The 21,816-nt window shown below is 37.2% G+C and overlaps 1 protein-coding gene across 4 annotated transcripts in view; it reads right to left on the bottom strand.

Annotated features, from left to right (window-relative positions):
* The window catches only part of col14a1a (collagen, type XIV, alpha 1a), a 116,528-nt gene that overhangs the window by 14,719 nt on the left and 79,993 nt on the right, over nt 1-21,816 (bottom strand). For all 4 annotated transcript variants that reach the window (XM_044116449.1, XM_044116450.1, XM_044116447.1 and 1 more), the window contains 9 exons: nt 21,186-21,344; nt 18,400-18,477; nt 17,466-17,552; nt 15,246-15,299; nt 12,548-12,643; nt 11,667-11,720; nt 8,208-8,261; nt 1,450-1,503; nt 1,294-1,365 (listed from right to left, as the gene is read on the bottom strand). In XM_044116449.1, the coding sequence (XP_043972384.1) occupies nt 1,294-1,365; nt 1,450-1,503; nt 8,208-8,261; nt 11,667-11,720; nt 12,548-12,643; nt 15,246-15,299; nt 17,466-17,552; nt 18,400-18,477; nt 21,186-21,344 (708 nt within the window). The remainder of the gene's footprint in view (nt 1-1,293; nt 1,366-1,449; nt 1,504-8,207; nt 8,262-11,666; nt 11,721-12,547; nt 12,644-15,245; nt 15,300-17,465; nt 17,553-18,399; nt 18,478-21,185; nt 21,345-21,816) is intronic.

Consider the following 21,816-nt stretch of genomic DNA (forward strand, 5'->3'; position numbering starts at 1 on the left):
GCTGCTTGTGCTAATTCTTTTTGTTTTGAAAGGCAAAACAAAACATGAACGCTGACTCATGTCAGACTTTAAAGAAAAAAAATAATAATTTGAGGACTCTAAACCACTTGTTACTACATCAATAATAACACACTGCAGTGTCTTGAAAGAGTATTAATATCACTAACTTTTCTCTGAAAAAACTTTGTTTTTCATTGGGATTTAACCTTAATAGTCTAGAGCTAGGATGTCTATAAACTAATAAATGTTTTTCTTTTTTCTTTACATATTTTACAGTGTTTTACACTGGTTTTGAGTATATTTATATTGAGTCTTCTTTACTCTGATACCCCTAAATAAGTCCTAGTGCAACAAGTAGCCTCTGAATTAACTTATTTGGTACAGAGAGACCACATGTGTGTAACTTGGTCTCAGTATAAATCCGACCTCAGATTTGCTAGAGAATATTTGAGCAGAATCATTAAGATCAATGAACACAAAAGTTGAACTATTGGTTCTTTATTCCACTAAACTGGTGTCTATGTACGGGTGGCAGAAAGGAAACCCTTAAGAGGAATTGACTCAGAGGGCATGAATGCACGCCACACTGTTAATATCTTTACGTTTTGACAGTGTGCTGTTCTGTTTTGCTTTTTCACATAAAATCACAGTAAAACAGACTGATGAGTGAAAAGTTCAGCTGAGCTAAATTTGTGAGGTAATGTTCTTTTTTTTTTTTTGACTCTAGCGACCCTTTAATGAACGTGCTAAGACAAGAAAGTAGGTGAAGAGAGACAGAGAGAAGACATGCAGCAAAGGTCGCCAGGCTGAACCGGAAGCGACGGCGTCGAGGACTGAGGCCTCGTTATGTGGGTTGTTCTTAACCTCTGCACCGCCGCAGCACCCTGGTCATTGTTCCAGGAATATAAAATGAGACTTCTGCTTATAGCTACTGCTAATTGCTAACATAAGATGTAAAGATAGCATAAAACAGAAATTGTTGCCCTCATTTTAAATTAATAGCACAATACATATATTGATTGCTATTCAACAGATTAGCAAATTAAAATGAAACTGAAATCAGCTAAAGTTATTAATGACAGATTCACATTTTGACAAAATTGGCATAGAGAATCAAATCAAAATGAACTAGATGCATCTTTACTTTCTGTTTGTTAACTGTTCGTGTGGTCTGGCCGAACAATTGTCTCAAAACAAACTAAAGAGTCATTAAACAAAAAATATTTAGATGTTAAATTAAAATGGTTTTTTGGGGGTTGAAATGTCATTTAAAGGAACGTAATCTTAACTCACAGGCACTCCTTGTTCACCTGGAGGCCCCACTGGTCCATTGGGCCCTGGGACTCCAGGGGCTCCTGGGGCTCCCTGAGAGAAAGGAGAGAAAAAACAAGAGGAAGTGACTGAAGTCGGGACAAAAAGATGACAGACCTGAAGTGAAAGCAGCCTTACGATGGGTCCAGGAGGTCCTTGTCTTCCCTGAGGTCCGCTGTTACCCGGCTGACCCTGAAAGAAAGATTGGTTTAATAAACACAGCATATTGTCTCTCAATGCTCCGTTTACTGTGAGTCATTTACTACGTTTTTCTATTTTTATTATAATGGCAAACAATTAGGATATTATTAAAACCAAACTGAGTGGGTACTGCTTTAGTACTAGACCCAGTAAAAACCTCAAACTTCTGGTCACTTTAGATTTTAGATGCATAATTATCTTTACTTTAGCATTATAGAAAATAGATTTGTTCATAGGTATTTAAAATGGGGCTGCACAGTGGCGCAGTTGGTAGAGCTGTTGCCTTGCAGCAAGAAGGTCCTGGGTTCGATTCCCGGCCGGGGATCTTTCTGCATGAAGTTTGCATGTTCTCCCTGTGCATGCGTGGGTTCTCTCCGGGTTCTCCGGCTTCCTCCCACAGTCCAAAAACATGACTGTCAGGTTAATTGGTTTCTCTAAAATTCTCCCTAGGTGTGACTGTGTGTGTGAATGGTTGTTTGTCTTGTATGTCTTTGTGTTGCCCTGCGACAGACTGGCGACCTGTCCAGGGTGAACCCCGCCTCTCGCCCGGGACGCAGCTGGAGATAGGCACCAGCAACCCTCCCGACCCCATTTAGGGAAGAAGGGTGTAAGAAAATGGATGGATGGATGGTATTTAAAATGATGATTATTATTATCATTTTAAATGATGATAATAATCATCATTTTAATTTACTCCTTTAAATTAACTGCAGCTTCAGCTTTCATCTGCAGGCCAGCTGTCTGCATGTACAACACATTACAAATGATTTACTAATATTACGGTGGTTTTATGTAAGAGCATTTATGGCTTGTTTAACCCGAACCATATCTGTGTTTAATGTAGAATTTGGACACTGAACACAGCCTCACATTATTGGAAAACAAATTAACCTGAGGCCCAACTAATCCTTTCATTTCAGTTTGGATTTTTCCCAAAGTTTGAGGCCGATTGCCTTTCAGTATGGGCAACATGTGGAAGGCACTCCAGTTCCACTGTTTTACACCAAAACAACTGCAGATTGTATTGAGTGTTGGGGGAAAAAAAGAAATAAAGTAAAAACCCTCAGTAAAAGCTAATAATAAAAAAAAACCTTGCGTGCAAGACATCAACAACGTCTGAAAAAATCAGCCGAAGCAGGGATGGCCTCTGTAGGATCTAGGAGAGGTTTTTTGGAGCACATAACTCTCCTCATCACACACCACCTACCCTGAAGTCTGCTGACTAGTGAAGATGCGTAAAGCCACCGTGATGATTGATGTGTTGCTGGCCTGCATCCATCTCCCTGTCTGGTTATCAGAGTTTGAAGAAAGAAGACCCATGTAGGATCTCAAGCCTGGTGTGAATCATGTCCACACCAGGCTAACTGTGCTACACTGAGTTTTATGTAACGGTCTCAGCAGCAGAGTTGGGTAGCAGGGTACCATCTCAGCACACCTCTGCAACCAAAAAGGTCCTCACTGTGCAAATGCAACTTGCCAGTATTAAAAGTATGCATGTTAGTATGCAGAATCATGCATGATGTTTGTTTTATATGTTTAACTATGGACAACCATTTAAATAAAGTTGACAGTGCACATGAATTTGAAATCAAAAGGAGCTAATAGTTTATTTCCACTGCGAAAAACAATATCTATGATACATTAACTGTGAAAAGAAAAATGGCAGTGAACTTGGGCAGAGCTGAAAATACTGAAAATAGCTGGAAAAGCTGGTAAAGATCAGGTAAGCAGATACTATCTGCACTTCAAACATTTAAGCTTTGAACATGCATTTGACATCAGTAAAAAAAAAAAGTAGATGAAAACCATTAAAACTGCAAGTGGATGGTCTCTAAGAGATATGACCACAGTATTGCTTTTGTGGTTACAACAAAAAAGATTTTCTTTAACCAGAATGAAATGTACACTTTCACAGTCCTTGGCTTATTGAAACGGGTTTGTAGCGGGACTCCCAGCTGTGGGGAAGAGCACACACATCCAAACTGCATGAAGGCTGGTTGGAGAATTTATCAGAGCCAATCAGACCACCAAAGAGAAGTCCTGGCTTTGTTGTGAGTTATGAAGACGAGAAGGAAATCTTTATGAGTAGTGGGTTCATAAAGTTTCCAATAAAACAGTTGCAGCCTGACTTATTAATAAAGAAATCTTCAGCTTCAGAACCTTGGTGCCATCAGCTCACAATGATCAGTGTGAATTGATCAGAAATTTTGCAGTCTGTGTGCTGGTGGTAGTTTCTTACTGCGCTCTGCACAGGAAACCGCTTCCCCTGCATTCTGTCATGCTGCTCATCAACTGATTGAAGCTGAAATATGTTTACTTTTCAACAGTAAGGTGGGAACAGATGAAAACACATAACACATTTATACGTACTCCCACTTCACTAATCAACATCAAGATGTTTGGAAAATAAGAGAATTTCTGTTTTTTGGCTCAATAGTAGTTTGGTCTTGAACTCTGTATATCTGGCCAACTTGTCCAACACTGGCCAACACTAATTCACCTTTGGGATCTAATTGAACAAAAAAGAAAAAAAGATGGATGAAAAAGGCAATTGATGTTCAAAGGAAATGATGCCAGTAGGACCTTATTAATACTTTCCAAAACTGAAAACTTCTTGGAAGCAAAACTTGAAATCATTAACTTCAGACTGTTATCCATTCATGTTAAACCTTATACGCGAAAGACTGCAAATTAAAAATAAAATGGCCGGTGTTGTAACAGAAGTTATTTGTATATTTCAGATGATGATGAAAACTGAAAACATCTACCAGGCAGATATATTATAAGTACAAAAAAGATTGGAAGGTTCTCCAGTGAAACTAACAACAAAACCAAGATTTGTAGTTTTCATCTTGACCTATTTCACTGAAATACGGATAAATAAATTAGCCAAGACACTATTACTGTCGGTTAATCTGATCTACCCGACTACTGCAGCACACTTTTAGAGAGGACAGAGTTTTTCCTTTTCACTCCAAGCTCGGCTCTTTACATTGTATAAATTATCCTTGTATAAATGTCATGAATGTTTTGCACATTTCCAAAGGAGAAAAGCTGCACTGAGACAATATTACAGTAAATCAATAAAAGCTTGCGCTCACTGCTCTGTGTATTATACATTACATAGTGGTTAATTAAATTTTTTTTTCACTGTGACCACAAAAAAAACTGTGAATATTTATCTTTAGAGACCACCCGATTACAGTTTTATTGGTTTTCATCTACTTTCTTTATTGTTGTCAAATACGTGTTGAAAGCAGCTCTGATAATATCTGATTACCTGATTTTTACCAGCTTTTCCTGCTGTTTTCAATATTTTCAGCTCAGCCCGAGTGCACTGCTGGACTCCTAAAAGCCAATTCTTTAACCATTACAGAATCAGAGCTATTGTGTGTTGCACTGAAAGGGAATTATTAGCGCACATTTACATGCACTGTTGACTTTATTTAAATTGGTGTCATATGTTATAAATGTGAAATAAACACCAGATTTTGCAATTTGAAAACTGAAACGTGGAAGGTTAGTTATTCAACAAACAAAGTGCCTCCTGTTGTTCATGGCTGCTAAAATTGCACCTGACTGGTAAATTAGCATGAATACAGTATTTTTATGAGCCTCAATCAATCACAGCTGGTAATGGAAAAATGTGATTAGATTAGATTTGGCTTTAAGCTGAAAAGAAAAAAAACCGAAACAAAAACACAGATTCTTTTAGGGCACTCCGAAGGCAACAAGCAGAAGGAGCATGAACCACATGCGTGAGCTCAAATAAATGAACTATTAATTCGATAAATGATTTTCCTGATGTCATTGTTTATGCTCACTGCTTTCTGAAGTAACCTGTGAAACGATTAAAACATTTTGTTAATGCATGTCCCGCGGCTTTGCTGTAGCAACATGCTATGCAAAGCAAACAGGGGGACGCTACATGCATCGGACAAAGAGCAGCAGCATTTCCCTGTTCCGTGTTACAAGGCAGAAAACGTCCAAATATAACAATGGGCGATAAAAACAGTTCTGAACAGAAACTTCTTTCACTTTAGCATCACATATTTGTTGACTCTGCTTACTTTATGAACCAGGAGGAACATTTTCTGCTTGACAAACATTGAAATATGTCAAGACCACATTAAGAAGAAGCCAAGAAAAGAAAAGACATCTGGGATAAGCTAGCATTAGCACAAAAGTTCACCAGCAGTGAGGGTCAAATCACACATACCATAAAAAACAAATGATGAAAACTATGTAAGTTTTGAGTAACACTGTCATTGTTCAACACATAACAAGCCTGTTTAAAGTAATAAAATGCCTACTGTAATATTATTTCAAGCAGTTAACGTTTTAAAAATAACTCAGATCTCCTTGGAAAAAAATATTGTCACTAGGTTTATGATAGGATGAGAAATGAGCTGATGAGGACACAATGTAGTTAAATCAGATAAATCCTCCAATTCCTCCATTGCTCGTTCATGACAAGTATACCGCTTGAAAGACTTATTAAATCTACATGCTTTATGGCATAGCTAACTGGTACCTAATGACCTGGGTGATATTGTACTGGTTGTTGTATTTTGCACATCTGGTGCTTTCTAGTATTTGCTTTCATTCGGTTTTTCTTCTATTTATATTTGTATACATTTTCTACTATTTGGACAAAATAAATTCCCAGCAGAGATCAATAAAGTAATATTGAATTCAATAGACTGAACTTGGTGACACTTTATTTGACGGGTTGTGAATAAGACTGTCATGACATCGTCATAAACATGACATAACACCTGTCATGAGCATGAGTAAGTCTTCATGAATATTTACGACTGTTGTCATAAAGTGCCATTCGGTAAATCATGACACTTTTAATACAAAGTTGACATTATTCAAAATGTCTTTGCTATGACAACTTGACATTAATCAAGAAATCAGGATCTGACATAAATTTGTTATAAAAGTATTACTGATTAAACTTTAAAAATTATGTAGCTTTATGTTATTTATGCTAAAGTTTAATCAGTAATACTTTTATGGCAAATTGCTGTGAACTTTGTTAACATTTTCAAAGTGAAAGAAGCATATAAATTATTTAAGATCACTTTTCAATCATAAAAAATTGTTAAAATTCACTCATGAACTTTTCACTCATTAAAAATTCATGAGTGAATGAGTGAACTTTGTAACAAAGTTCCTGTTCTAAAGTTACAAGAACTTTGTAACTTTGGAACACAACGCTGCATCAGGCGAAACATCTACTATAAAACCAAATTTTTGGTTACTACAAGTCATGTGCTCTAAAAACTGATCAGGCACAGTGAGAAGAACCAAGGGACAACGTGCAGGTCCTGAAGGAAGCAGCGTGACAGGTGGGAAAACTGTGCATGAATGGATCTAACAAGCTCAGCTGAAAGGATGAGCACCGGCACTACTGTCAGCCAACAGACAGCAGATGGATTACATGCCGATTCCTCCACCTCTCCGGGATCCGGGCCAGGACAGAAATGCTCTGTTATCATATTACGAATTTGGACAAAACCTTCTTTGCAGCCTGCTGATTCCCTACCCTTTGGCTGAGCTTCTGTTTTGCTATTTACGGCTCAGCCGGGCATTGTAAGGCCAGATTACTCTGCCAGTATTAACCGCAGCCAGCTGGTATCTCTAAGCCTTTATGAATGAGATCGCATTCGGTGTGTATGCTGTTTTCAAAAACCTGGGTGGGGTGCAGTTTTCTGCAACTCAGGGAAGATGTGCAGTTTTATGATGAGGCATAAAACCAAATAGGAAAATGCAGCTGTGCATTCAATATAAAAAGACAGCTGGGAAACACACAAATACAGTAACGTGGGAATATTTCAAGGCTGAGCGACGTAGTTACGTTGGCTGTTTATGAGAAGATGCACGAGCTGCATTTGGTCTAATAGATGTCAGAATTAGCAGGAAGATGAGAAGAGTTCAAACCAACAGTTTGGTCCATTCTGACACTGGTGAGCCCAGCAGCCTCAGAAACCCTGGATAGTTGCAGAACACAATTTTGGTTGGTGATTACAGCATTCTCTCCAGGAAGTCTTACAAGCCCCAGCCAAGAGAAAAATCCTCTCCAGCAGGTTGACATCTCATTATCCATGTTTACCGCAGACTTGTCCAGGCTACACACAGAGGGTCCACCACAAGGTGCAAGCACAAGTAAGCTCCAAGACCACAAAAAGATGATGGCCATTTTCCAAGAAAGCTTCCAGACAAATCCAGACAACTTCTGAAACAGTCAACTTAGATCAATGTGAAGAAAACAACAAGGAGGTATGAAGAAAGCTCAGGGAACAGCTGATGATCTGAAGCAGAAAGTTTAAAAAGCATACAGAGGCTCTAAATACACCAGACATCCAGTGTTTGTTACAGATGCGACAGAAGTCAGAAACGTCTTAACATAAGTATTTAGGGAAGCTGCTAAACAAGCTATTATTTTTTTTTATCCTACATGTCTGGCCAAAGTTTAGCCTGAACAAAAGTGTTGAATTTCATAAACATAAAAATAAATTTGTCCTTTTCCTTTGTCACTGTGCCTTATGATAGGATAGGCAAAAGTCAAGAAGTTAAAATTACGGATCATATATATATATATATATATAAAACAACAACAAAAACCATAAAAAAACAAACACCACAACCCACAGAGGATTAGAAGAAATATTGATCTTTTATCTTACCCTTGCTCCCGGAGGACCATCTCTGCCTGGAGACCCAGGGCTTCCAGGAACGCCCTGAAGGAAATACAATTATTCATATTTAAATCACCAAACATTATCACCACTTTGGCTGTATTACACTGTAAAGTGCACAAAAAGATTGCATTAAAAGATATTTCAAACTTTTTCCAACAACATCCACTGTTACTTAGCCGGGACCTTGTTATGCAGATTTCTGCCATTAAAATATTCTTAATATTATTTCAGATTCATGCCTCAAAGATCTTGACTTCAGATCTCAGACATCTGAAGGATCAAATACAGTTAAATGCTAAATATTTTCTTCTAAAGTTTTCATCACAATAATACTTCTACACATTCAAAGGTTAGGAAAGGCTAAAACAGTTAACTTTTAGTCTTAACGATCTTTTAGCAACAGTAAATAAAATTGATTTATAAACTGAATGACCTCAGTCTTGGGATATAGACAGTCTTTCTCACTCGCTGGTGACCCTGCTGCTCCATCTCTTGCCCCGATTCCCCTTTAGTCTCCTCACCTCCCCGCAGGTCAAAGCACGCAACCAGTTTCAAAGACCAGCCATAGATTATGTGTTGAGTTGATTTATCTCTACACTTTAGTTTTAGTGGAAGGCTCATAAAACAGGACAGCTAACCCTGTTAAAGATTCTACAAATTACAGACTGGGGTTGCAGAGGACAGGCCTGGGTGATTAACGACGTGCCGTTGTTCAGATCTTGGCTGAAGTACAGTTTCCCACATCATCTGCAGAGCTAGACCTTCTGCTTTGTTTTTTTCATGCACGTGTCTAAAAACAAACATGGCTACCAGGGAAATAAGTTTTCACATTTGCGGAGAAGTTGAATGGTAAACTAAACCAGCCAAATTTTGATAACGTTTGCCATGTTGTTATTTGGGTAAATAATTGCATTAGATAATGTACTTATTTCAAAAGATCTTATAGGCTCCTTCATAAGTGCTTTCTAACCACTGAATCAGCGGTGCAGCTGATTCTGATACATTAGTATTAGGATCTCGCTGCTGCAGGTCGACACACAAATAGATCTGCAAGCGCACACTCCAGCTCTCAGCTCAGACTTTCTGAGATTAAGTGTTGAGCAATATGGGAACATAAGAGTGTGAAAGCACATACATCTGCCCCATATCTTCAAGGAGACAATCAAAAGAGCACACACATTCCTCTTTCGCACAAAGCAAAACATATTAACTGATAAATTACACAAGCGCACAGGCAGACTAATAAAAAGAGCAAAGAATGAAAAATGAGAAAGACCAACACACACCCAAACCCACACACTCCCTGCCATGCACTGGAGCAGCATTTTTCACAGTCAAATTGAAACCAAGGTGGAGTAGATGCTCAAGACAAGGTTACACTAAATTTACTGCAGCAGGGAAAGACAAGGAAACCAGAAGTATAAAGAAAAGACAGAGATAATTGATGCTTCATAGTGGTGATATTCTCTTCTGCTCCTCATATATTATAAATAAAAGCAGTAGAAGCTGCCGTATTACACACACAGTCATTCATATACCTTTCTCTCACAACACATTATTACTCAGTAACACAAAGCAGCACAGGACAGCACTGGAGGGTTTTATTAATAGGACTATGCAGTCAGGAAGAGCTGCAGTGCTCCATCAAAATGCGCTGTGGCTCTCTCAGTGGAAACAAGTTGTTCTTTCCTCATGAGAGGAGCTTTTATTGTACTTTATATTTAAAAAAAAATTAATTTAAAAAGACTTGTGGAAACATATGGTGCAGGTGAATCGCTGTGAAATATTGTCTTCGTTAAAGTGTACTGATCTGCATAGAGTGGGATATAAAACAAGAGTAAACATACAAAACAATCCCAAAGGTTTCTGTATACAGTCATCAGGGACATCATTATCTGCAACAGCATGATGAGTCATTTTGGCTGACAACTGTTTATTTGCTCATCAGCATCATAAAAAACACCTGTTCAATCCAGTTGATGCATCTGTTGTCAGGACAGAAATCATTTGACTCAGAAGAGTTTATGAAATGTCTGACAAAGTGAAAATATTTCAAGGCTGCCCAACAAGAAAAGAAGCATGGAAAGAAAAATATTTGTCCTACCAACAGTGACTTCTGAAAGTGAATCAGTTTGACATTATCACTGACTGGCAGATGAGAGCAACAACTGTAACCAGTCCTGCTCAGTAGCATGGAAAAAAAAAATCTTTTAACACGGCTTAGTGTTGCTCTTTGCCTGTTGCGTCGCTCAGTACAGATCCTATTGCCCCATCAGCAGTTTCTTGTTGCTTTACCAGACCTGAAACAAGCTGATCCACTAAATGATCTAATTTCTTCCAACAGCTCTTTTCATTTGTAATGAAAATCATCCAGTTTGAAGGAAGAAAGGTTACATTTGTAGTTTATAGAGATATAAAACAGGAACATGTACAATATTACAGATTCTCTGTAAAAATCAGAATAATGGAGCCATCAAACCACGGATCCATAAACAAGGTCCATGTTCATTCGTTATTCGCTAAAGCAGGTGGACGAATCAGCAATAGGCAGAGATGTATAGAGAAAACCTCCCTGATGCACAGTCTACCTCACTATGTAAAACGAAAAACAAATACCCAAGAGCAGTAGTGTCATAAAGATTATACTCCTAAAGCGGCAGAGACAGCAGAAGAAGCATTTCCTCCTGCAAATAATAACATGTCAACAAATGCATCTAAATATGTCATAATGTTGTTCATACAGTCAAAGTTCTAGCAGAAGAGGAATTCTATAAGTGTTTTACAAGTCATTATTAGTGTTTTTAATATGCATATTTTGTTCATTCATTTATCAAACCAACTAAAAACTCCCTAACAATTTGCAGGAAGAGAAACAATGAAATGCAAAACCCATCTTGGAATGCTGAGTTATTAAAACTTTCACTTCATCTCCGCTGGTGTCTCGAGCTCCTTAGGAGAACACCATAAAATTAATTTATTACTACTTTCATTGGTTCACTGCCCAATAATGGGGATGTTGGTAACAATTATTCACATCTCAGTGATTCCATTAGATTGCTCGCTGTCCTCGTGCAAGTATGACAGCAACAAAACAGCACAGCTCTGCTCCAACACAGACACATGGTGCAATTTAAACGTTCATGATGGAGGGTAAATCTCTTTACTATCCTTATCTTCCTAAGCTCTTGTTTAAAATGTTAGTTCTTCATTTGTCTAAGCGAAAGACACAACAAAAAAGAGAGGAATTAAAGGTAATATTTTCCTTAAAAGAAAAGCAGACACTGCTCATTGTTGCAATTATAAAGTGAAGAAATTTCCAAGCTTTTTTATACTTGTAGTAGCTTGGGATTTAGTCAACGCATGAAATAAAATAAAAATGAGTCCTTGGAGATGTCAACATATACCATGATTATTTTTGTTTTTATGAAACATGGATGTTCTTACCATTGGTCCTCCAGTGCCAGTATCACCTTTCTCTCCTTTTTCTCCATGAATGCCCTGAAAAGGAAGCTTTGTCACTAAATCGCCCAATGGCATTGTGGTTTTGAATGGAAGCTACAACACAACAACAAATTAATGGATGAAAAAAATTTATTGAATCAAACTACACAAGTTAGTTTGATTCAGTAGCTTCCAGGATTTCTGTGCGTTTATGTTTCCGTTTGAGGGTCCTGTCATCACAATTTCAAGGCTCAAAAATAATACAAAAATAATATTTAAGCTAAACATTTTTTATTATATTTTCACCATGAAAACACTATCAAACACATAGGTCCTAAGCAATTATGAACATTGCCATTTTTAATTGCAATGATTGCTTAAAATTAAGATGGTAAAGTTGTGGAATTTCTGAAGTCTCAATTCCAAGAGAAAAAAAAAATAAATGTTTCTCATCAGCCCCGACCAAAAGACCTAAAGTGGCTGCCATGTGTATTGAGCAAGGATACATACATCGCTGTACATTTATTTTATTTATAATTATGTTGACACAATGATGTGTATTATTTTCAAGGTCTGTAAAATTGCCTAAAAGGTAAAATAATCAAATCTGTGTTCATGTATACATTTGTGGATGCTGCACATTGATTGTGTGTTTTTAAGGCTTTAGAGTTTTGTTTTCAATACCTATATTATTGTTAAATTGTTAGAATACTATTTGAATCTTGTTATACCAACAACATGCCTGGGACTGCAGATAAATATTAGCATCGACGGCTAAATCTGCCACATTTACACGACGAACTGAAGTGTTTAATGTGGAACGTCCTTTCTAAGTAAAGTAAATGTGGCTTTATACTTAGGAGTGAACTTAAACGCTGGCTTACTGGGGGTCCCTGAATTGAGAGTCCACTGGGTCCCTGAGGACCAGGCGGTCCTGGAGGTCCAGAAGGGCCGATTTCCCCCATAGGTCCCTGTGGTCCCTATAAAAACCACCATAACAAAGGAACAAGGTTAAAATGATATAAATTTTGATGAGCCAAGGCATTTTTTATGAGGTCGATGAAAGACTAAAGGACTAAAACAATTGAACCTTTGTCTCACATTCACAAACCAAAATTTATCTATTAAGCTGGTTTCACCCTGTAAGACACAAGAGCTTCGATGTGCAAAGGACATCATAAAAAGTTTTAGCATGGCTGATTTTTGTGGTCTTGTGTTGGGATTTCCAGGAAATCAATGTTTTAAAGCTTCTTTAGTATTTGTATTTGTATTTGATCCGAGATCTGTCCCTGATCTATAAAACGTCAAACAGGTGATTTAAGAGTGACATTCAGCCTCTGATCAACGTCAATTCTACCATTTCTACGTTTGACCGTCTCTGTGGTGGGATATAGGGCAGGACTTTAACTTGGACACTTCAGTCGTATGTAATCTGGTTTTTAATACTATTGGGAGTTTCATTTTATTACAGGGTGAAAAGTGCAGACAGCTTTCCTGCAATAGCAGCCAGAAAAGAGAGGTTAACGCAAACCAAAACTGATTTGTGGTATTTGGAGAGTTTCAGTACAGTGGCAGTCATAGCCAAAACAATCGTTAAATGTGTTCATTATTTTACTGTTCAACCATGTGCATCCTGGGTGTACGTGTTTCTTATCCATTAAAACACACCAAGTAACCACAGATCAGTTGTGCAAGGATGAAGGAGGAACAAAAACAAAGAGCTAAGGTGTGTGTTCAATCAATTGAGAATCAGATAAATGTACTTTTAAGATCGAGTTGTGTCACATACACCATCTTTCTGTCTAAGTATTTGATAGTCTTCCCACTTACAATGAATGGAGAGGTCTGTAACATCCATTGTAGGTACACCTCAACTGTGAGACAGAATCTAAAAGAAATCCAGAAAATCACATTGTATGATTTTTAAATCTTTAACTTTTATTTTATTGCATGAAATAAGTATTTGAGCACCTACCAACCAGGAAGAATTTTGTTTTTCACAGATCTGTTACTTCATATTCAAGAAGCCATCCTATCCTCCACTCCTTACTGAACTAATTGCACCTGTTTAAACTAGTTACCTGGAGAAAAAAAACTCCTGTCAACACTTTGTGCAAAACCGAAGCGTTTCTAAGGACACCAGGAACAGAATTGTAGATCTAGATTACACTGGCATGTAGATCCCCAGCCCATTGTCATGGGAGCTACAGGACAATCGACAAACAGCTCAGAGAGGAAGCAAGAACGGTTGGCACAATTATGGAAGAAACTCAAGATGCTACACTGGAGGGTCTGGTCAATCACCTTAAGAGAGACAGTTTCAAAAGTTGCCCTCACTAACACACTACGCTGTCTTGGATTAAAATCCTGTAGAGCTCCCCTGCTGAACCAAATGTCCAGGACCGTTTTAAGATCGCCAATGATCCTCTGGATGATCCAGATGAGACATTGCAGAATGTCCTGAGGTCAGAGGAAGGCAGTGCTGAACATTTTGGTATAAAGTCCAGTCACTGTGTTTGGAGGAGGAAGAGCAACGAGTACAATCCTAACAAAAATCCCCCCAATCATGAAGCATGGAGGTGTAAATATCATAATGTGGAGGTGATTTTCTGTGAAGGGGACAGGAAGTGAACCATTTATGAGGCCATGTGTCATGAGACTTTGAGTAACTGTGTTATTCCCTAAAATAAATCATGGCTCTGTCAGAAGCCTGCAGTCTTTAGATCTTAAACTGGTAATAATAAAAAAAAGTCTTTGGAGGGATTTTGTACTTGTGTTCCCAGTGACAGCCCCGAAACCTGAAAGAGCTGGAAAAAATAAATAAATGTTCAGAGGAGTGGGCCAAAATCCCAGCTACAGTGTGTGCAAACCTGGTCAAAAACTAGAGGAAACGCCTGACTTCTGTAACTGTACAAAAGGTTTCTGTATTACGTTTTAATTTTCTTTTGTATCAAATACTTATTTCATGCCATAACATTTAAATTAATAATAATAAAAAAACATCTACAATATAATTTTGTGGGTCTCTTTGTTCAAATTTTATTTCTCACTGATGAAAATTACAAACCTCTCCAATCTCCAAGTGCGTAAACCTGAAAAATTGTCACTGTATAAAATACTTATCTTCTCCACTGTAATGTTAAAATGTTTGCTGGAGAATAAAAGGGGAGACATTCAAAAGTTTGTTTCTGCAAAATCAATTCAGTTTTATTTGAAGACAGAGGTTTCAAGATTTACTATTTCTTTAAAAAATTTGAGAGAAATTGGTCAAGTGACATTGGCTGTGTTGCAGTATATTTGAACTACTAATTTGAATAAATTTGACTGAGTTCAACTGAATCCAAGTGTTAGATATTTGTACTGCTGGACTTGTTACTCTTGTGAGGGTTCATGTAAGATTTGTTGTGAGCAGAAATGAAATGTGTGCCCAGCTGAGAAGAAACTTCAAGCTTGTCTGCCTTGGGTGTGATTCCATTTGATTTTGTTTTTGTGAAATAAAACAGTCAAAATAGTTGACATACATTTCAGACTGATACTACTACTGAAAAATAAAGTCCCAGAAATGAAGTACCCATTACTAACCGTCACTCCTGGTTCCCCCCTGTTTCCTCTGGCTCCCCTTATTCCGGGTCCACCCTAAACCGATGATAAAAAAAAAAAGGTAGTAAATAACGTCATAATATAGAGTCATAAAATAGAGTCATAAAACTAATAAAAATTAACAAGACAAAATTTGAAAATCTTAATTGGCCTTTTCACTGTTTTTTAAAGCAGACAGGCATAAATCCTCATAAATTACATCCTTTATGAGGATGTAATTTACCTCATAAAGAGACAATTGGAATCCAGACTTTAAGAGAAGAAACAAGCCAAAATTGACAAAAATTTGCCACAATAACACTCATTGCACAGAAAAATAATAGATTAAAAAAGAAACAGCCAGCCCATGAGATGACAAAAGTTGTTGTTTGTGAGCATAAAGTTAAATTGGGTGGCAGAGCATTTGGAATAATGTTCATCTGAGTTACAAAACACCATTTGCCACTATTAGTAGAGATACTAATAACAGCATTTTGAGGATTCAGTTTATCAGAGGTGATATTCCAGTTTCTGGTGTCTTTTAATACATTTATTCATCAGGGCATTAGTGAATCTCGCTTAAAAAGCTCTTTGGTGGTATTCTCTCTGTTTGTGAATTTGTGTTACATAGGAGTGTGTGTCTTGATTTTCTCACAAAGTAATCTTCCTTCATCCTTGATAATGCTTAGCTGCACAGCACACAGACAGTAGGGCTGGTTTTCCTTGCTTGGGATCAAAAGTCTAGAAAGAAGACAGTGTGTGTGTGTGTGTGTTTGTATGTGTTGTGCAAATGGTGGAAACTATCATCATGGATTTTTTCATGTTTCAGGAATGTATGTATTTGTATGTATAATGAAATTACATATATTTGCGACAAACCGGGTGTAGAAAAATCCAAGCAGATACGCTTTTCTTTTCCAACAGTCTGAGTCTTACATTTACATACTGCAAAGAAACTAAAATTAGCTTCCAGCGGGAGTAAAACAAATAATTACGTTTGGATTTGTGTGCGGGCCCCCAGTAATGAAAGAAAAACACAGCTCTATGATTTTCTGAGTAATTTGATGCCAAAGACAAATTTACATCTTGGATGTAAGCCAGCATGGGCACTTTCCAATTTCTATCAAAAGGAGATGGTCACGCCTTGCTTTCCAAATGCTGGATTGATTGTTGGTTAATGTTGAGTGTTGAACTGTGGCTGGGTTAAACACAAAATATAGAGGCGATCAGTGGAATATGACGCACAGAAAACTGAAGCGGTCCGCTGCTGCTTAAAATGGAAAAGTCATCACTCATAGGGTTATTGGTTGAAAGGCAAACATCAGAACAAGCAAGGATTGTTACAGAAAATGACCTGAATCAGCCTGCATGGTGGAAATTAAAAAAATCTATTCTAATTATTATATATTAAAAACCAAACGGTACATGCTTAATCACCCAAAAATAATACCGTAGTTTTAGTTTAATGGTTTGCAGTGTTTTTATTAGGATCCAAGGTTTGGCACAGGTGTTGATTGCATTTGAAACAAGACTGGGAAATTCCCAGCTTTGAACAACACACACTGTTATGCACCTGAAGGTGAATTAAAAACATAAACCAAGCAAATTTTTGGTTATTGAAATTGACTTTTGGTCCCAAAAAAGGCCCAAAACAGAAAGAAGAGAGGATGTGATGAGAAAGTTTCTGAAATCAGTAAGTCCCTGTTCATTTGACTGAAATAAAAATAGTCTAGTCATTTGTATGGACTTATTTTTACATAATGCTATCAAGGTGAGTCATTATAACTCATATTTTTCTTTTTTCCCACCAATCTTGTAGATTTGTTGCCGTATTCATCATCACTGTGCGTTGGTGGCCCTCTTTGAGCCAAACGTCCGCTGCCAATCAGAAGGGCTCACATTTGACTCCAGATTACTTTGGTATAGGGAGAAGTTGGCACTAGACAATAGTTCTAAGGTTCTCCGGTCCTCTGGTTCTAAAACAGCCTTCAAACCTCAGCCTTCTTCAAACTGACTGAAGATGTTGGTTCTGATATGCTAGGCTGACATAAAACAAACACTACTTTGCTCTAATTTGTTGAAAGAACACTACACGAGAGGTCTTGTTTTCATACAGACATGAGAGCCATTATTGATATGAAAATAGTGACATATCTTCATGCATTCCCGTGGACTAAACCGTGGAAGATCAACCCAATCAAAAGAATGAACTGGTGTTCATACAGGGGGCCCAGACGGTCCTGGAGGTCCTTTGCTCTCCTGAGAACAGGTACAGGCATGGGGCAGGGGAGGACACTGCTCCTCCACTCTCTGAAAGCACACACACACACACACACACACACACACACACACACACACACACACACACACACACACACACACACAAAGAGCAAAAATTTAATGACCAAAGTCCATAGATGCAGATACAGCTGCAACTGTTTCATAACAGGCAGAGACTACAAGCACAAATGTCAGCAAGTTGGAAATCTCGCAGTAAAGAGGAGGATCTGCAAATGGAAACTGTTGTTTAAGTAATGCTAGCTGCGTTAATGGTGCTAAATGCCAGCATAAGTACTTAGATAAGGGATTCAGCTCCATAATGATTTTGCCGTAGTTTATCCTACACCCTGTATTACAGCAACTGTTCTCACACAGTAATCTCCTCTTTTTCACAGTGTTGGTTTTTAAGAAAAATTCTAATTGGCTAAAATCAGGATTGACAGACCAAAGCAACACAACAAAATGGAGATTGGAAATCATCAGCCATAAAACTTTTTTATATCTGATAAAATGTAATATATAATGATATACAACACTCCACCCTCAGGGATCAAGACGTGATTGAAACAGCTGTTTTTAGAGAGATGAGTAAAGTTTTACTGAATTTTGGTTTGAATCAAAGTGCACAACTGTAAAATTTTGGTAAATTATTGTTGACATTCAGAAGAATAAATGCCAAAAGACGAGGCCGTTAATTGTCGATGTTCTTAGGTTAGTCGCTGAATGAATCCCGAGAGTCAAAGTTCGATCATAATAGCGATCACCCCACATATTATTTGTGTCCGTTTCAGACAGTTAATAAATCTCTTGCACAAGAAAGACAAAAAAAAAAAAAAAAAAGTTTTAAAAGCATGGCTGATATCCTTCCGTTTCTTACCAAAGCTGGCAGCTCACAGCACTTATCTCTGCTGGCCCAGGACGTGCTGCAGATGATGTCAAACATCTGCAGCTGAAACTGTAAACACACACACCCAACCATTTTCATTACTACTGCAAATAAAACATTTCAAAACAGAGCAATACTACGGGATAGATGCAGAGTAAAATCTGGCTTGATAGGCAAGATATGATTATTTCATTCACTGCATATTATTTCATTGCAGTTATGGATATTTCATTGCATTAGATGCACTTTTATTTGATATAAACCGTGTTTAATGGACAAAATGTTCAGAAGAGACACTCTCCAGAACAAAGACATTAAAAGCTATCGGGTCTCGGAAACAAATGTGACCTAGTTGATGGCTATTACACAGTGTTTACGCTGAAAAGGAGTTTATGTTATAATAAAAGTTGACATTAAAAAGTAGTAATAAAAGAAAGTGATGCTGTGGAAAGTCCCACCTTGGATTAACCAGGCTGGGATAGTTTTATCTTTAAAGTTTAAATATATTCTAGATGAGACATGACAGGCTTTGATACATGACTACAGATTTGGATGGAAATGTGTTTTTCTTTCTGCCACTGTTTTATTTCAACAATCCTTCAACAATCCTTATCTATGATACAAAATGTTATCTGCCAGGACCATGATGCATAGTAAAGCAACAGCAGTATTCATTACCAGAATTGGAAAAGTAAACTGGTTGAAATTTTCAGATTTAGTTCAAATATGGTAAAAACAAAACAAAAAAAAAACAAAAAAAAACAACAACAACAAAACAGCAGCATTATTAAAAAAGAAATAAATACAAAGTAACTTTGCCTCAGTATCTGCTGTTTTAGTAAGTTGCTGTAGATTTAAAAGCTGATTTTGGTGTAATATTCTTAGTTTGTGTCATCACTGTGTACCATTAAAATTGGTTTTAGATTAAAATGAGCCAAGAATATCTGTAATCCCTTTGGGAACTTGGTACATGTTTATTTTTGTCATGTTACAATCCCATTAAATATATTTTAATTGGGATTTTATGTGAAAAACCAACACAAAGTAGCTCTAGTGATGGAGTGGTTTTCTTAGATACCCCTAAATAAAATCCAGAGAAAAATCCAGAAGAGCCCACTTGTGTGCAATTTGAGTTCAATACATATCTAGCTATTCTGTGAAAGCCTCAAAGTTTGATAGTGATCAAACATCACCATGAAGGTCAAAGTACACAGAGATCAAGCTACTGACAAAAATTTAAAAAGTTACCATCGGGTTAGGTCAAGAAAAAATTACATTGTGAACATATGGAACAATGGTAAACCCATTGCTGAAAGTGGAAAGACATGGCTGAATTAATCAATTTGTAATCTTAAGTTAGTCTCGTAAATTTGTAGAGTTTTATTTTGCAGATAAAGGACTAACCAGCAGACTACCTGAAATATGGGGACAAGCAAGGAGAGTATTATTTAAAACAGCAGCCTGGAGGCCCATATCGACTTTAAAAGACCTACAGAGATCCAAAGCTCATGTAGGAAAATCTATAGGACAGCTGTTAGCTGACCTTTTGACATTGAATCAAGATTTATGGACCAAATCCAAAGCGTTCTGCCAATTTTTGAATGAAACCCCATGGACGTCTCATTCAGTTCTTCACAGACAAAGGACATAGAAAACAAAGCATACAAAAGTTCTGTGGTCACATGAGAATACATCTTAACTTTTTTTTTTTTTTTAATTGAACAAGTTGTTGGTGGAAATAAACTCTTCATGTTCTCCTGAACACATCTACGAAAAGTCTCAGTTGTAGCTCAGACAAACAAGCTGTTCATGGGAAGATGGATGGTGCTAAGTACAGGAACTAAAACTACTGGAGGACATAGGAAGACTTGAAATGGGGTGAAGTCACCTTCCAGCAGACAAGCCACCCAAATGTCAGAGCTACAAGGAAATGGTTCAGAACACGAGTCAAGACTTAAATCCAACTGAGAATCTGTACATAATCACATTTTGTGATTAAAAAAAAATTTTAAATAAAATTGGTTGAGGCAAAAATGTGAAAGAGTTCATATTATGGATACTATTGTAGGCATTTTGTATGTTGTTGTCTTTAGCAACCCCCTCTCTCTATAATATGCACTTCATCTTTTATCTGGGACCTTCACTTTCAGATTTTGGTTATTTACTCAGTTTATATCTGAAGAAGCCTCTTCTCAATATGATAGTCATTATCAATAATAATAATAATAATAATAATAATAATAATAATAATAATAATAATAATAATAATAATAATAATAATAATAATAATAATAATAGTGATTATTATTATTATTATTATATTAATCATAATAAGTTTGAGATTAGATATTTTGAAAACAGAATAAATAAAACCTGCATTGCAAGTAAACACCTAATAATAGTTCCATGATAGCACTTTGTACTTCCAGCAGGAGATCTCACCATCTTGTGCCCAAAACCACTTTTTTCATACATTTGTGACACTTTGCAAATTTCTACTTGCCATAAATAAAATGAACTCCCACTGATTGACTCACTACAAGTTATTTATGGTTGCCATCTTTCCTGGGAGTAATCCTTCACACATTTTTCACACCCTCTTCATACCCTCTTGGAATATGGAGGGGGTGGACAGCAAGCACAACATATTTTTCACAAATTAATATTTTGTCAAATTTCTCTCTGTAAAATGTCCAGAGTGGACTCCAAGACACTTTTTTTTCCCACCATCCTAGCATCTTTTTTTTGTCTACAGATATACGTTAATCAGTACTAACCGGAGCAGAGCTGTCTCTTTTGGCTCTGGACCGAACCATCTTCCCCAGGACCTCGACTCCGTCTGTGGTGATATTCCCAGCCGCTCTGATGGACTTCTCCCCGACCACAAAGCAGTCTAACACCACCTTCACCGACGTCTTGCTGATGGTTACATGGAGCTGTGTGGCAGAGCAAGAACAGGGTCAGAAAACAAGGTGAGATAGAAATTTCCTAATTGCCAGACTTCAGAGTAAGACAACAGTGAGCAAGTGGTGAAATTATCCTTAATTCTGCTTAAATCTAAATGTGTTGAAACAATCTAACTAAACACAGAGTTAAGCTAGTGGAAATCAAGGACACTTTTACCAAGTGTTCCTGTAACTTGCAAAGCTGGACATTGAGAAATACCCTTCAAAATAAACCCTTCAATGTTTCATAGGTGAGATTACTACAAAATGGATACCATAACATTGTTGTTACTTAACTGGTGCCTAACAAGGGATTATGTTTACCTTTCAAAATAAACTTCTAAGAAGCTTTCAAATAAAGGTTTTTGCATAAATTAGTTCAATTCTGTGATCTAAATTTCTCAGGGACCTTCACCACGATAATAACGAGATCAGGTTTTGTTTTCAAAATAAATTTATTTCA

This window comes from Gambusia affinis, linkage group LG05 (genome assembly GCF_019740435.1).
Source record: "Gambusia affinis linkage group LG05, SWU_Gaff_1.0, whole genome shotgun sequence".
Lineage (NCBI taxonomy): Eukaryota > Metazoa > Chordata > Actinopteri > Cyprinodontiformes > Poeciliidae > Gambusia > Gambusia affinis.